Source organism: Dendrobates tinctorius, unplaced genomic scaffold (genome assembly GCF_039654945.1).
Source record: "Dendrobates tinctorius isolate UK_male_01 unplaced genomic scaffold, ASM3965494v1 ptg000158l, whole genome shotgun sequence".
NCBI classification, from domain to species: domain Eukaryota; kingdom Metazoa; phylum Chordata; class Amphibia; order Anura; family Dendrobatidae; genus Dendrobates; species Dendrobates tinctorius.
Window position 1 is genome coordinate 27,780,763 of NW_027361825.1, and position 13,676 is coordinate 27,794,438.

The 13,676-nt window shown below is 46.2% G+C and overlaps 1 protein-coding gene across 2 annotated transcripts in view; it reads left to right on the forward strand.

Moving 5' to 3' along the window:
• LOC141052012 (cytochrome P450 2A4-like) overlaps positions 1 to 13,676 on the forward strand; it is a 139,592-nt gene that overhangs the window by 69,889 nt on the left and 56,027 nt on the right. The window contains exon 1 of one of the 2 annotated variants that reach the window (XM_073549179.1): positions 5,388 to 5,713. The exons of the other annotated variant lie outside the window; for it this stretch is intronic. Coding sequence (XP_073405280.1) covers positions 5,531 to 5,713 — 183 coding nt within the window. The 5' untranslated portion in view covers positions 5,388 to 5,530. Of the gene's footprint in view, positions 1 to 5,387; positions 5,714 to 13,676 lie in introns of those variants that run through there. 2 annotated transcript variants of the gene reach the window in all.

Below are 13,676 nucleotides of genomic sequence, written 5' to 3' on the forward strand. Positions count from 1 at the left end.
ATCCTGGGCCTTCTCCATGCCGGACGATTCACCATTTTTAAAGTCCGTGGACGAGTTTTTTGCGGCTTTGGCGCTTGTGTATGGGGATCCTGATGGCGTCTCTCTGGCGGAATCCCGACTCCGTAGGTGTAAACAGGGAGCCCGGGTTGCTGAGGAGTACTGCTCTGAGTTTAGGAGATGGGCCACTAACACTCAGTGGAATGACCCTGCACTTAGGAGTCAATTTGTGCAGGGTCTGTCTCCAAAGTTGCAGGACACTCTGGTGCAGTACGCCGCCCCCAGGTCGCTGGAGGCCGCCATGTCCCTCGCCATCCGGGTGGATAGACGCCTTAGGGAAAGACATACACAAAATGTGCCCCCTGTAGTCCCCTCCGGGGGGGAGGACCCCCCGGTACGGTTGGTGGAACCCAGGCAGCCCGGGGTTGTTGGTACAAATAGGGGGTTGCCTGGGGTTCGCCGTGGTGGGGGGGTATGCTTTTCCTGTGGGAAGCCGGGCCATTTCATGGGAACCTGCCCAGGGCGTGCCAAGTCTCCGGACAAACCTATGCAAGTAGGAGGTGTTGGGTTGTGTTCAGGCCTGCCTACGGTTCAGGGAGTGGTGTTGGCATGTTTTTTCTGTGGGCAGACTGGTCATTTCCTTAAGGCGTGCCCATTACGTGCCAAAATATCTGTGTCATCTCAGAAGCCGCAGACTCCTGGTCGTTTGGAGGAAGGCAACCAGGGAGTGTGCATTTCCTCCATTTTGCCCTCCCAAGGTATTATGTCAGCGGAAGTGTTGGCTGGCGGGGTACCGGAGGTAGTACCGGTGCTTGTGGACAGCGGAGCAGGAGTCAGTCTGGTGGATGCTCGTTTTGTCCAGACTCATGGCCTGAAGTGTAGGACGCTGGCCCAACCTATAAGCATCCAGGCCATTAACTCTGTTCCACTGAGCCAGGGGAGTCTTACCCAAGTCGTAGATAACATCCATCTGCGTATAGGACATCATGAGGAGTCCTTGTCATGCTACGTCTTGGAGGGAATGCCAGTACCTATCGTTTTAGGCTTCCCTTGGCTGAAAAAACACAACCCGGGGATAGATTGGCGAGCAAGGGAAGTAGTTAGCTGGGGGCAGTCGTGTGAGGGCTGCTGCCTTGGGACTACTGTCTCTGCCATCTCTCTTCAGGGGACCCCTTCCTCTCTAGTGAGAGCAGCGATTGTGCGGCGGGAGAGTAGGGGCAAGTTTCAGCCCTCGCCGCTACCAAACCCTGTGAGAGGCAGACCTCGTGGTGGAAAGGGTTGGAGGGTGGTGTACCCTATGGTGTAGTGCGGGGGTGTGAGTGTGGTGACTCAGGGGGACGCCTCTGTTATCAGGTCCAGAATTAGTTCACCTATTTTATGACAAACGAATGTGTGCAATAAACGTTCAGGTCCGGACCTGTGTGTGAACGAGCCTGTATGGGTGGCCACCAACAAACATCTTGTGGAAGAGTGTTGTGGAGCCTGATCAGCTCATAACAATGATACTCATACATAAACTCGTTCCCCAGGTTGGCGCTGTGGAGATGAGTGATGCCTCCAAAATAAACTTTATTTGCCAATACCAGCTGTGTGTTTGTCATAAATTTGAATTCAGGCTGATGGTGGGGTGAACTCAGGGTCTGGGCGTCCCCGCTGTAGGTGTTTCCCTAATGAGGGGTGGTCTTGAGGGTCCAGAGGCCCCTCATTAAGGAGGGGGTACTGTCATGATCTGACAGTTTTAAATTGGACAAAGTGAATTTTTTTTACTTTGTCAAGTGCAAAGTGTGACGTGATTGCCCCCGGTGGCCATTGGAATTATCACATGTGGTGTCTTTCATTTTAAGTTGCCCGGTGGTGGGGAGTGGTATCGCACCTTAGTGTTAGGTTTAATTTGTAATTATAAATCAGGTGTTAGGCTCTATAAATGAGTCTCAGGGTATGCAATCATTGTTGGTGATAGTTGTTCATTTGCAGCCAACCTTGGTGGTGGAAGGAGCTGGAGAGATTGCTCAGCTCAATCTGAGAGTCAGAAGGAAGTTCTTGGCAGCGCTGACTGAACTTGGTGGCAGCTATTCAGGAGGAAGGCTGCAGTCGGTTGCTGGACTCTGTGCTGGAGCATTTGCACAGAGAGAGCTAAGTTTTCTATTTTCCCTGTTTGTGACTTTCCTTGTGTGTGATCTAGTGCAGTGGTGGGATTAGTTTCCGCACCGGCCAATGCCCTAGCGAGGGACTAGGTTCAGGGCGAGTCAGGGCATAAGGTTCGCGTGCCGCGACAGGTGCGGAGCCTGTATAGGGAACGTAAGGAGTGCAGGGACGTTGCCTCAGGGGAGCTTAGGAGGTCTTCACGTCCCGATTTCCTATTACAGGGCCCACCACTGTAATTGTTCCTGTGTTTCCCCTTAGTATTTAAATTCGCTAGCTGGAGGCGCTGTATCCAGTTTTACGTGTACTTTTTAAATTCGCCAGCTGGAGGCGGTGTATCCGGCTGCACGTCCCGGTATTATTTAAATTCGCCCCGCTGGAGGCGCTGTATCCAGGGTCACGTGTGTCATAAATTCGCCCTGCTGGAGGCGCTGTGTCCAGTCACACGTTGATCGTTACACTCTGTTCTTGTCAAGTTTATCTGTACCAGTACTAGCCTTGTCTGAATCAGTACCATAACCCAAAGCCAAACCTGCGGTGTCTAAACCTGAAACCACTCTGGTGGCACCCGAACTTGAAATCTCTCAGGTGGTACCCAAGCCTAAAACCGCTCTGATGTTACCTGACCCTGAAACTGCTCCTGAAGTATTTGAGCCTGAAACTGCTCCAGTGGTACCTGAACCAGTACCTGTGCTTGATAGCCATACTATCTGAATCAACACTAGTGCCTATCCCTTCTGAAAGTCCAGTTCTGTCAGAGCCTGATCCGTCTGAACCAGCTCCGATATCTGTTCCATCATAATCTCGTCCTACCTTGGACTTAGAGTCTATGTCTGCTATCCTGACCCTTTGGGTCAGCTGCCCCAGTACCGAGGGCTTTCCTTAGAGTGGTACGAGGTGGATACCTGCAGCTTAAGCCTAATGCCACCATTAGGAGCTCCAACAAACACCAGGTAGCCGCTTAGCCACCCCCTCCAGGATAATCCCGGCCCCTGGCTCAGAAGTTCCACAATTCTTCAGCATGAGAACTGCAATAGGAATCACACCCTGCCTATATGCCTGCTCTAATCTAAAGCTGGAGTCACACATAGCGACTCACCAGTGATCCCGACAACGTTATCAACGTGTCAGGATCGCTGGTAGGTCGCTATGTGATCGCTGGTGAGCTGTCAAACAGACAGCTTCACCAGCGATCAGCACAGTGACGCCGATACCCAATGTGTACGTTAGTTACCAGCTGATCGCTGGTCTCCCGCCTGTCACATGCAGCAATGTGTGCTGGCCAGCGGGAGACCAGCGACCAAAAAAATGTCCAGGGCTTTCCTACAGCGATCAGCGATACCGGCAGGGGGCCGGTCACTGATCGCTGTCATACACAGCGATCTCGCTGGTGAGATCGCTGTTGTGTCACAAAACTTGTGACTCAGCAGCGATCTCGCTAGCGAGATCTCTATGTGTGATGGGGCCCTAAGGGTCCCATTTCACTTAGCGACGCACCAGCGATCCCGACAACGATACGACCTGGTAGGGATCGCTGGTGCGTCGCTAATAAGCTAGTAAGCTGCCAAACAGGCAGATCTCTTCAGCGATGCAGCAACGATCCAGCGATAAAACACAGCGATGCATGCTGGCAAGCGGGACGCCAACGACGAAAAAATGGCCCTGGACATTCCTGCATGATCAGCGATATCCAGCAGGGGGGCCGGTCGCTGCTGCGTGTCACATGTAGTGAGATCGCAGGCGAGATTGCTGTTGTGTCACAAAATCAGTGATGCATTAGCGATCTTGCTAGCGATCTCGCTATGTGAGACGGGGCCTTAAGTTCTCCCCCTTAGATCAGCTCTCTTTGAACTGCTTCCAGAGGAGATGTGCAGAGCATTGCTTCACCGACTGTTCTTTAAGACCTGATGACACGATGTGGCCTTATGGCCCCGTTACACACAGCGATCTCGCTGATTTTGTGACATATCAGCGATCTCTCCAGCGAGATTGCTGTGTGTGACATCCAGCTGTTACCGGCCCCCCTGTCGGCTATCGCTGATCGTGCTGGATCGTCCTGGGCCGCTTTTTCATCGCTGGTCTCCCACTGGCCAGCGCGCATCGCTGCGTGTGGCAGCAGGAGCTAGCGATGAGCGATGCTGCACGCTGGTATCCAACGTAAACATCGGGTTTCTAAGAGCCGTGGAGCACTTAGAAACCCGATGTTTACCCTAGATACCAGCGTGCATTGCAGGCAGGGCGGGAGGTGGAGGCAGAGCGGCGCACAGACAGACCGGAGTAGCTCTGCTCCGCAGCTCTTAGAAACCTGATGTTTATGTTGGATACCAGCGTGCTCGCTGGTCCTGATTGCTGGTGAGTCTGTCTATGTGACAGCTCACCAGCGATCAGCTTAACATGTCCCAGCGATCCCATCCATGTCAGATCGTTGGTGGGATTGCTGGGACATCGTTATGTGTAACAGGGCCCTTACAATCACAGTCATGCCAGTAGCCAACATGGCTATGGAATTATCGTGTGAGGCAGGCAATCCCCACATGTTTATTGACTTGCTTACAGCTGATAAACATGTGAGACGGGGACTCAAGCATGACGCTCAAGCACCCGCGATACTAAATTGAGTAACAAGCGCACCCAAGCACCCCTAATCAAGTATCGAGCAGAACTCCAAAATTTGTATGAGAACCAGACAACTATCAATAACTTATCTGATAGCATCCGAGGCTGTCAATGAGGAAATTCATGACTTCAGCTCTCATACTCTAGAGTGAATAAACTGAGATGTTTTTAAAAATGTGTTTCTATTTTTGCATCATTTGCAGATCAGTAACATGTCCATCTGATAACTTCCATAATTCCACATGCATATCAGCCCGGGTGTTTTATAGATGATCAGCGGAATGTTTACATGAGCCGAGTATCTTCCTGTATAAATGGACGTTCTCTCTCTTTCCACTTCTTCTGCTGCTTCTGATTGATATGTAGTTTTCTGTTACAAACCATAAATCCACAGTACTAATATTTTGGTTGAGATAAAAGGGTCAATCCTATATTAGATATTTGAAAGTGTCCTTACAGTTATCAGCTTATCTGTACAGTAGCCATAGAGCAGGGGAGGAGGATCCAGCTACAGTATCCCCCCCCATCTCAGTGTTTGCTGTGAGAGGGGTGGGTGTCATGTCTGATTTCCAGAGTGCTCTGACATCACACCAAGATGAGACTGCCCTCTCTGCAAGCAATGAGAGCGGAAGTGTTGTACAATACAGATGTAACTCTGAACTTTACACACACCCAACTTCTTCTCACTGATTACATGTCGGAACATTGCCCTGAACGTGCTTGTATATAAATAAACAGGGACACAATACAGACGGAGCGGTACAGGCCGCGGCTCATGATGGCTCTGAACATTGCGACAACGCTTCTCCTGGCTACTGGAGTCACTCTCCTTATTTATCTCATCAAATGGTGGGGCAGGGTCAAACAGAAGGACCTACCCCCAGGACCTACACCTCTGCCCATCCTGGGGAATATCCTTCAGGTGAACAAGTCAGAATTAGGACAGTCATTAATTAAGGTAAGAACACTTTACCTGATGTCCAACTTCCTGAAAGCAGCAACCTATAACCTACTGCCAAACAAACCTACAGAGTTAAAAAAAGAAACTTTCTGACCCTCTTTGCTCAGCATTGCATTGATTTGTTCGTTTAACCAGTGGTACAGCCTTTTCTCTATTATTAACACCACAACCACAGGACGCATGTTGCTGGTGATACTGTGATCAGCCGGTGCGTCCTAAATGTGCTACCGTGGCCTTAGCGTCTCTGGTCTTGTCTCCCATGGAGCATGTCTGGGACATTATTGGTCAGCAATTATTAAAGTGCATTCAATTAGGCAGAGCATTCCTCAGGCAAAGGGATACCTTAGACAACCATATTGGCGGTCTGAGTGTGATCTGACAAACATTGGATTACACTCGGACCAATGTTAGTTAATTGGGCCATACACGTCATCACTCGCATGTCATGAACGGTCTCCGTAAAAAAAAATCACAGCTTGCCTGTTTGTTTCGATATTCGGATCACACGCGGCCACGCAAGTCAAAAAGTGCGAGGAAACCATCGGACTGCAAGCAGATGGAATATGAAAAGTCTGCAAAGTTTTTTTCATATAATAAAATCATATCAAGAAGAATCATTTCAGAACTTTTTCCACCCATAATCTGTACAATTCAATTGAAAAAATAAACTTTCCAGAGTGAAAAAGAAAGAAAAATAAGGAACTAAGATTATGTGGTTGCATAAATATGCACACCCTTAAACTAATACTTTGTGGAAGAACCCTTTGATAATATTCAGTCTTTTGGGGTAGGAGTCTGATTACCACAGCACATCTAGAATTGGCAAACTTTGCCCACTCTTCTTTGCTGCAGCGTCAGATCTGTTAGATTGTGACAGAAAAATATTCAGGATTGAGAGTCCTCAGTAGTTGATACCTTTTAATGGCTAACTGAAAAGATGGTAACACATTGCAAGCTTTCCACACTACTCAGGTCTCTTCATCAGGCTAGACTAATACAAAATCTGAAGTCACATATTTATGCACAATACATCCTAGAAAAAATGCAATAGATAAGACAAGTGACGTGAAGCAGAACTATCAATATGGGAGAGGGAGAAACATAAATATAAACATTGGACCAGTTCATAGATAAGGAGTCTGGATGTTTTATGGTCCTCTGATTGGGGTCTAGTTCTGTGTTGCCCCACAAGGTTTTAAAAGGAAATTCCTTAATTGATGTAAAAAGACATAAATCCATGCGACACATTCATTCCAGCACTGAGAGTGTCAAAGTTCGTCATAAATTTGTACTCCCAAACTCGTCTCTCTCTCTGAGATGTGAAGTTACCTTTCAATACCAGTAATTTCATATCCATGCTGCTGTGATCAGGGATACAGAAATGTTTTGCCACAGGTAGATCCATTCTTTTTTCTCTTATTGTGTGACGATGAGCATTCATCCTTGTTCTAAGCTTTTGCCCTGTCTCCCCCACATACAGACCCCCAGTTGGACATTTAGTACAAATAATTAAGTACACCACATTAGATGTAATGCAGGTGAAAGTACCTGGGATCTTGTAGTCCTGATGTGAGTTGGGGATCTTTATCTTGTCCGTGGTCATTATAAATGGACAGGTTTTACATTTTTTCTGGTTGCAAGGAAAGGTTCCTGCAGCTGTTGGAGAGGACAGGGAGCTTCTGACAATGATGCTTCTTAAATTTGGGGGCTGCCTAAAACACAGCAGTGGGGGGTCTGGAAAAATGGATTTTAGTCGGGCATCTTTTTGTAGTAAAGGTTGTAATTTCCGTGCAGCTCCCCTTAGCACCTCCAGATTTGGGTTGTAGGTGACTACTAGAGGCACTCGGTTATTTTCTTCTTTAGCTTTGTAATGTAGCAGGTGATTCCTTGACAATCTGGTGGCTCTTGTAATTTGGTTTTCAATTGTTCTTGTTCTCTCCAAGAATAGGGACATTCTACATGCTTCCCAAAATCCACAAATCTGGAAATCCAGGAAGACCAATTATTTCATGTGTGGGCACCCTCACTGAGCAGGTATCTGGATGGGTAGAGGGTATTCTTAAACCACTGGTGAAGGATTCATCCAGCTACATTCAGGACACAACTGACCTATTGAATAAACTAGCAGCAATAGGTCCTCTACCAGAAGGAACCATCCTGGCCACCATGGATGTGGAATCTTTGTACTCTAATATCCCACACCAAGATGGTTTACATGCCTGCAAATTCTTCATGGAAAACACAGGGACTGATGCTGATGCTGTGGTGAAACTTATAAAATTCATCCTCACCCACAATTACTTTGAATTTGACAACAGGATCTATCTACAGGAGACTGGCACAGCTATGGGAAGTAAAATGGCTCCACAGTATGCAAATCTTTTCATGGCCAAGCTTGAAAGCGATTTTTTGTCCTCATGCCCCATCAGGCCCCTGGCCTACTACCGCTTCATTGATGATATTTTAATCATCTGGACGGAGTCTGAGCAACAGCTAAAGACGTTCCACGAACAGTTTAATCAATTTCATCCCACCATCAATTTAACACTCAACTACTCCAGTACCGAGATTAATTTTTTGGACACCATCATTAAGCTAAAAAACAATGAAATAGAGACATCCCTGTATCAGAAGCCAATCGACCGTCCAACATACCTTAAATGGGACAGTTTCCATCCAAAACACATAAAGAACTCTATTATCTATAGCCAAGCCATCAGATACAATCGTATATGTTCCAACCCCATGGATAGAGACAAACACCTTGGTCGCCTCAAAAAGACCTTTTTGAATCAGGGTTACCATCCAAGAACAATTGAAAACCAAATTACAAGAGCCACCAGATTGTCAAGGAATCACCTGCTACATTACAAAGCTAAAGAAGAAAATAACCGAGTGCCTCTAGTAGTCACCTACAACCCAAATCTGGAGGTGCTAAGGGGAGCTGCACGGAAATTACAACCTTTACTACAAAAAGATGCCCGACTAAAATCCATTTTTCCAGACCCCCCACTGCTGTGTTTTAGGCAGCCCCCAAATTTAAGAAGCATCATTGTCAGAAGCTCCCTGTCCTCTCCAACAGCTGCAGGAACCTTTCCTTGCAACCAGAAAAAATGTAAAACCTGTCCATTTATAATGACCACGGACAAGATAAAGATCCCCAACTCACATCAGGACTACAAGATCCCAGGTACTTTCACCTGCATTACATCTAATGTGGTATACTTAATTATTTGTACTAAATGTCCAACTGGGGGTCTGTATGTGGGGGAGACAGGGCAAAAGCTTAGAACAAGGATGAATGCTCATCGTCACACAATAAGAGAAAAAAGAATGGATCTACCTGTGGCAAAACATTTCTGTATCCCTGATCACAGCAGCATGGATATGAAATTACTGGTATTGAAAGGTAACTTCACATCTCAGAGAGAGAGACGAGTTTGGGAGTACAAATTTATGACGAACTTTGACACTCTCAGTGCTGGAATGAATGTGTCGCATGGATTTATGTCTTTTTACATCAATTAAGGAATTTCCTTTTAAAACCTTGTGGGGCAACACAGAACTAGAACCCAATCAGAGGACCATAAAACATCCAGACTCCTTATCTATGAACTGGTCCAATGTTTATATTTATGTTTCTCCCTCTCCCATATTGATAGTTCTGCTTCACGTCACTTGTCTTATCTATTGCATTTTTTCTGTGTTGTATTGTGCATAAATATGTGACTTCAGATTTTGTATTAGTCTAGCCTGATGAAGAGACCTGAGTAGTGTGGAAAGCTTGCAATGTATTACCATCTTTTCAGTTAGCCATTAAAAGGTATCAACCACTGAGGACTCTCAATCCTGAATATTTTTCTATCCACTGGCTAACACGGTACAAAGATATACATCTTTCCTGTATTAGATTGTGACAGAAACCCCTGTGTACAGTGCCCTCTTTAGATCATCTACAGATTTTTAATTGGATTCAGGTCAGGCCTCTGGCGGGGCCATTCCAAAACTTTGATCGTCTTTTGGAAAAGCTATTCTTTTGTTTTTCTCTTGTCTCTGCTATTTGTAGAAACAAGAATTCTCTTGTCCCTACATTTATCATTCCCTTCTTCAACTCCTGACCCAACTGCTCTGCTATTCTCCCTTCCGGGACTTTTGCAGTGAGTTATGACTCATACAAGGAAAACTGACCTCCTATTTCTACATAGAGATTAGAAGGATTCAGCATGTCAGTTTTTAGGCATGTGCAAATCAGAAAAATTAACTGGGTAGAAAGGGCAAAATTAGCAACTGTATGAACACAGTGCTATATATTATGACAACTGCAATATATTAAGAGGATATTTTCGTGGAAGGAGAAGTGCTTCTTTAACCCCTTTCTGACATCTGACGTACTATCTCGTCCATGGGACCCGGGTCCCTATGCCCATGGACGGTATATTACGTCATAGTGATCAGCGGCACTCACGTGGTAAGCGCCGCTGATCGCGGCCAGGTGTCAGCTGATTATCACAGCTGACAGCACTGTGTCAGGGGCGGTCACAAACCACCCCCGACACGTTAACCTCTGGCACACTGCGATCAAACACGATCGCAGTGTAGCGGGGGTTTAGAGAAGCATCGGCAGGGAGGGGGCTCCCTCTGTGCTTCCCTGAGACGCCCGCAGCAGCACAACGTGCAGCACTGCTGCGGGGGCCTCCTACTCTGCTGGTCCCCGGATCCAAAATAGCGGCGGGGACCTTTGGGGGCCTGCAGGGAGGTGGCTTCCTCATGCCTGCAAAGCGCCGGCAAGGAGGAAACCTGCACACTGCCTGTGACAGATCGCTGATCTGTCACAGGCAGATCTGTGATGTGACAGATCAGCGATCAGTCACATGACAGCTATGTCCCCCCTGGGACATTGTAATAAAGTTAAAAAAAAAAAGTGTAAAAATAATTTATAAAAAATCGCTAAATAAATTTAAAAAATATATATTCCCTAATAAATTTATTTTTTGGAAATAAAAAAAAACTAAATAATAAAAGTACGCATATTTAAAAACGGTGCGTCCGTAACGAACCGCCCTATAAAACTGTCCCATTAGTTAACCCCTTTAGCGAACCACTTAAAAAATAAAAATAAAAAACAAAGCAAAAAATAATGCTTCATTATCATACTGCCGAACAAAAAGTGCAATAATGCGCAATCAAAAAGACGGATATAAATATCCATGGTACCGGTGAAAACGTCATCTCACGGTATCATCAGCGAAAAAATAAAAAAGTTATAGCTCGCAGAATAAAGAGATGCAAAAATAATTATTTTTTATATAAAATTGTTTTTATTGCATAAAAGCGCCAAAAAATAAAAAAAATATAAATGAGGTATCGTTGTAATCGTACTGACCCGAAGAATAAAACCGCTTTATCAATTTTACCTCACATGGAGCGGTGTAAACACACCCCCAAAAGAAATTCTTGAAATGCTGTTTTTTGTTCAATCTGTGTCCCAAAAATTGGAATAAAAAGCGATCAAAAAATATCATGTGCCCGAAAATGTTACCAATAAAAACGTCAACTCGTCCCGCAAAAAATAAGACCTCACATGACTCGGTGGGTCAAAATATGGAAAAATTATAGCTCTCAATATGTGGTGATGCAAAAACTATTTTTACAATAAAAAGCGTCTTTTAGCGTATGACAGCTGCCAAACATAAAAACCCACTATAAATAGTAAATCAAATCTCCGTTTATCACCCCCTTAGTTAGGGAAAAATAATAAAATTAAAAAAATGTATTTATTTCCATTTTTCCATTAGGGTTAGGGTTAGGGTTAGGGCTAGGGCTGAGATTAGGGTTATGGGTGTGTTGGGATTAGGGTTGGAGTTAGAATTGGGGGTTTCCACTGTTTGGGCACATGAGGTGCTCTCCAAACGCAACATGGTGTCTGATCTCAATTCCAGCCAATTCTGCGTTGAAAAAGTCAAACGGTGCTTTTTCCCTTCCAGGCTCTGCTATGCGCCCAAACAGTGCTTTACTCCCACATATGGGGCATCAGCCTACTCAGGACAAATTGCAAAACAACTTTTGGGGTCCAATTTCTCCTGTTACCCATAGGAAAATAAAAAATTGGGGGCAAAAACATCATTTTTGTGGAAAAAAAATATGATTTTTTTATTTTCACACCCGGGTGTTATAAATTTCTGTGAAGCACTTGGGGGTTCAAAGTGCTCACTACACATCTAGATAAGTTCCGTGGGGGGTCTAGTTTCCGAAATGGGGTCACTTGTGGGGAGTTTCAACAGTTTAGGCACATCAGAGGCTCTCCAAACGCGACATGACACCCGCAGACCATTTGTCACGAGCCCCGTCCTGTGTGACACAGCCAGCAGGCCGGTAACTAATACAAAAGGACACGGCACGTGTAATTGCACAGTATGACGCGGCCCGCAGGCCAGTAACTAATACAACAAGACACAGGGGATAGGGAAACATTTACAACGGTGGGCCCTGCGATAGGGGACGGGGGATGTGGAGACCTCATGCACTCCCCTGAGTCAGTATCCCTAACACTCCTAACGTTCCCTCTACAGGGTCCTCACCTGTCGCCGATCAGGATACCTGTCACCCTAGCACACCCTACACCTATTCCTTACTAGGGAGCTGGGTGGTGCAGGCACTGGCCCCACCGCTGTACTAACACCAGCATGAGGAAAAGTGACAAACAGGGAAACACTTAGCTTTGCTCTGATGCACTTGCTCCAGGCAACAGAGTCCAACACCTGAGTGCATCTTCCTCCCACTGTGTCCAAAATCTGGGTGCAGCTGTCTAGCAACAGAGTCCAGCACCTGAGTGCAGCTGTCCAGCAATGGAGTCCAGCAACTGAGTGCAGCTCTACACCATAACTGCCACTCCATCAAGCTTTGCAAGAATTCTTCACTGACGCCATAGCTGCCACTCCACCATGCTTTACACGAACTCCTCGCTGACACCATAGCTGCCACTCCAGGACTCTGACTGAGCTGTCCTGGACTCTCCTCAGCTCCTTCCTTCCCACCACCTGAGTGCAGCTGTCCAGCAACGGAGTCCAGCACCTGAGTGCAGCTTCCAGCAAAAGAGTCCAGCAACTGAGTGCAGCTCTACATCATAGCTGCCACTCCACCAAGCTTTGCAAGAATTCTTTACTGACACCATAGCTGCCACTCCACCATGCTTTACACGAACTCCTTGCTGACACCATAGCTGCCACTCCAGGACTCTGACTGTGCTGTCCTGGACTCTCCTCAGCTCCTTCCTTCACCCAGCATGGTTGGAAAAGACCAACAATATCATCAAACATGAGTCAGAACAACTGACACACCTTTATTGAGTAAACACACCTGTTAGTGATTCCCGTGCAATTACACTAACCACCACCGGGGGCAAAACTAACTCTAAAAACACCAGTGCAATGACCATACTGGCCACGGGGCAAAACTACCTCTAAGTACACCAGTGCAATGACCATACTGGCCACCGAGGGCAAAACTATCTCTAAGCACAAAGCTTAGAGAGAGGGAAAAAAAAAGGTTGCCAGTGCTCTTATCTGACATGATCCCGCATGGATCATGACACCATTCCATCAAAGTCTGCATTCCAAAACATCACTACTTGCCTTCCGAGCCCGAAAGTGGGCCCATATGGTAGTTTTCTCCCACATATGGGGTATCAGCGTACTCAGGATAAATTGGACAACAACTTTTGGGGTCCATTTTCTCCTGTTACTCTTGGAAAAATAAAAAAATTGGGGACTAAAAGATCATGTTTGTGGAAAAAATATGATTTTTTTTTATTTTCACGCCCGGGCGTTATAAACTTCTGTGAATCCCTTGGGGGTTCAAAGTTCTCACCAAACATCTAGATAAGCTCCTTGGGGGGGTCTAGTTTCCAAAATAGTGTCATTTGTGGGGGGTTTCCACTGTTTTGGCACATCAGGGGCTTTCC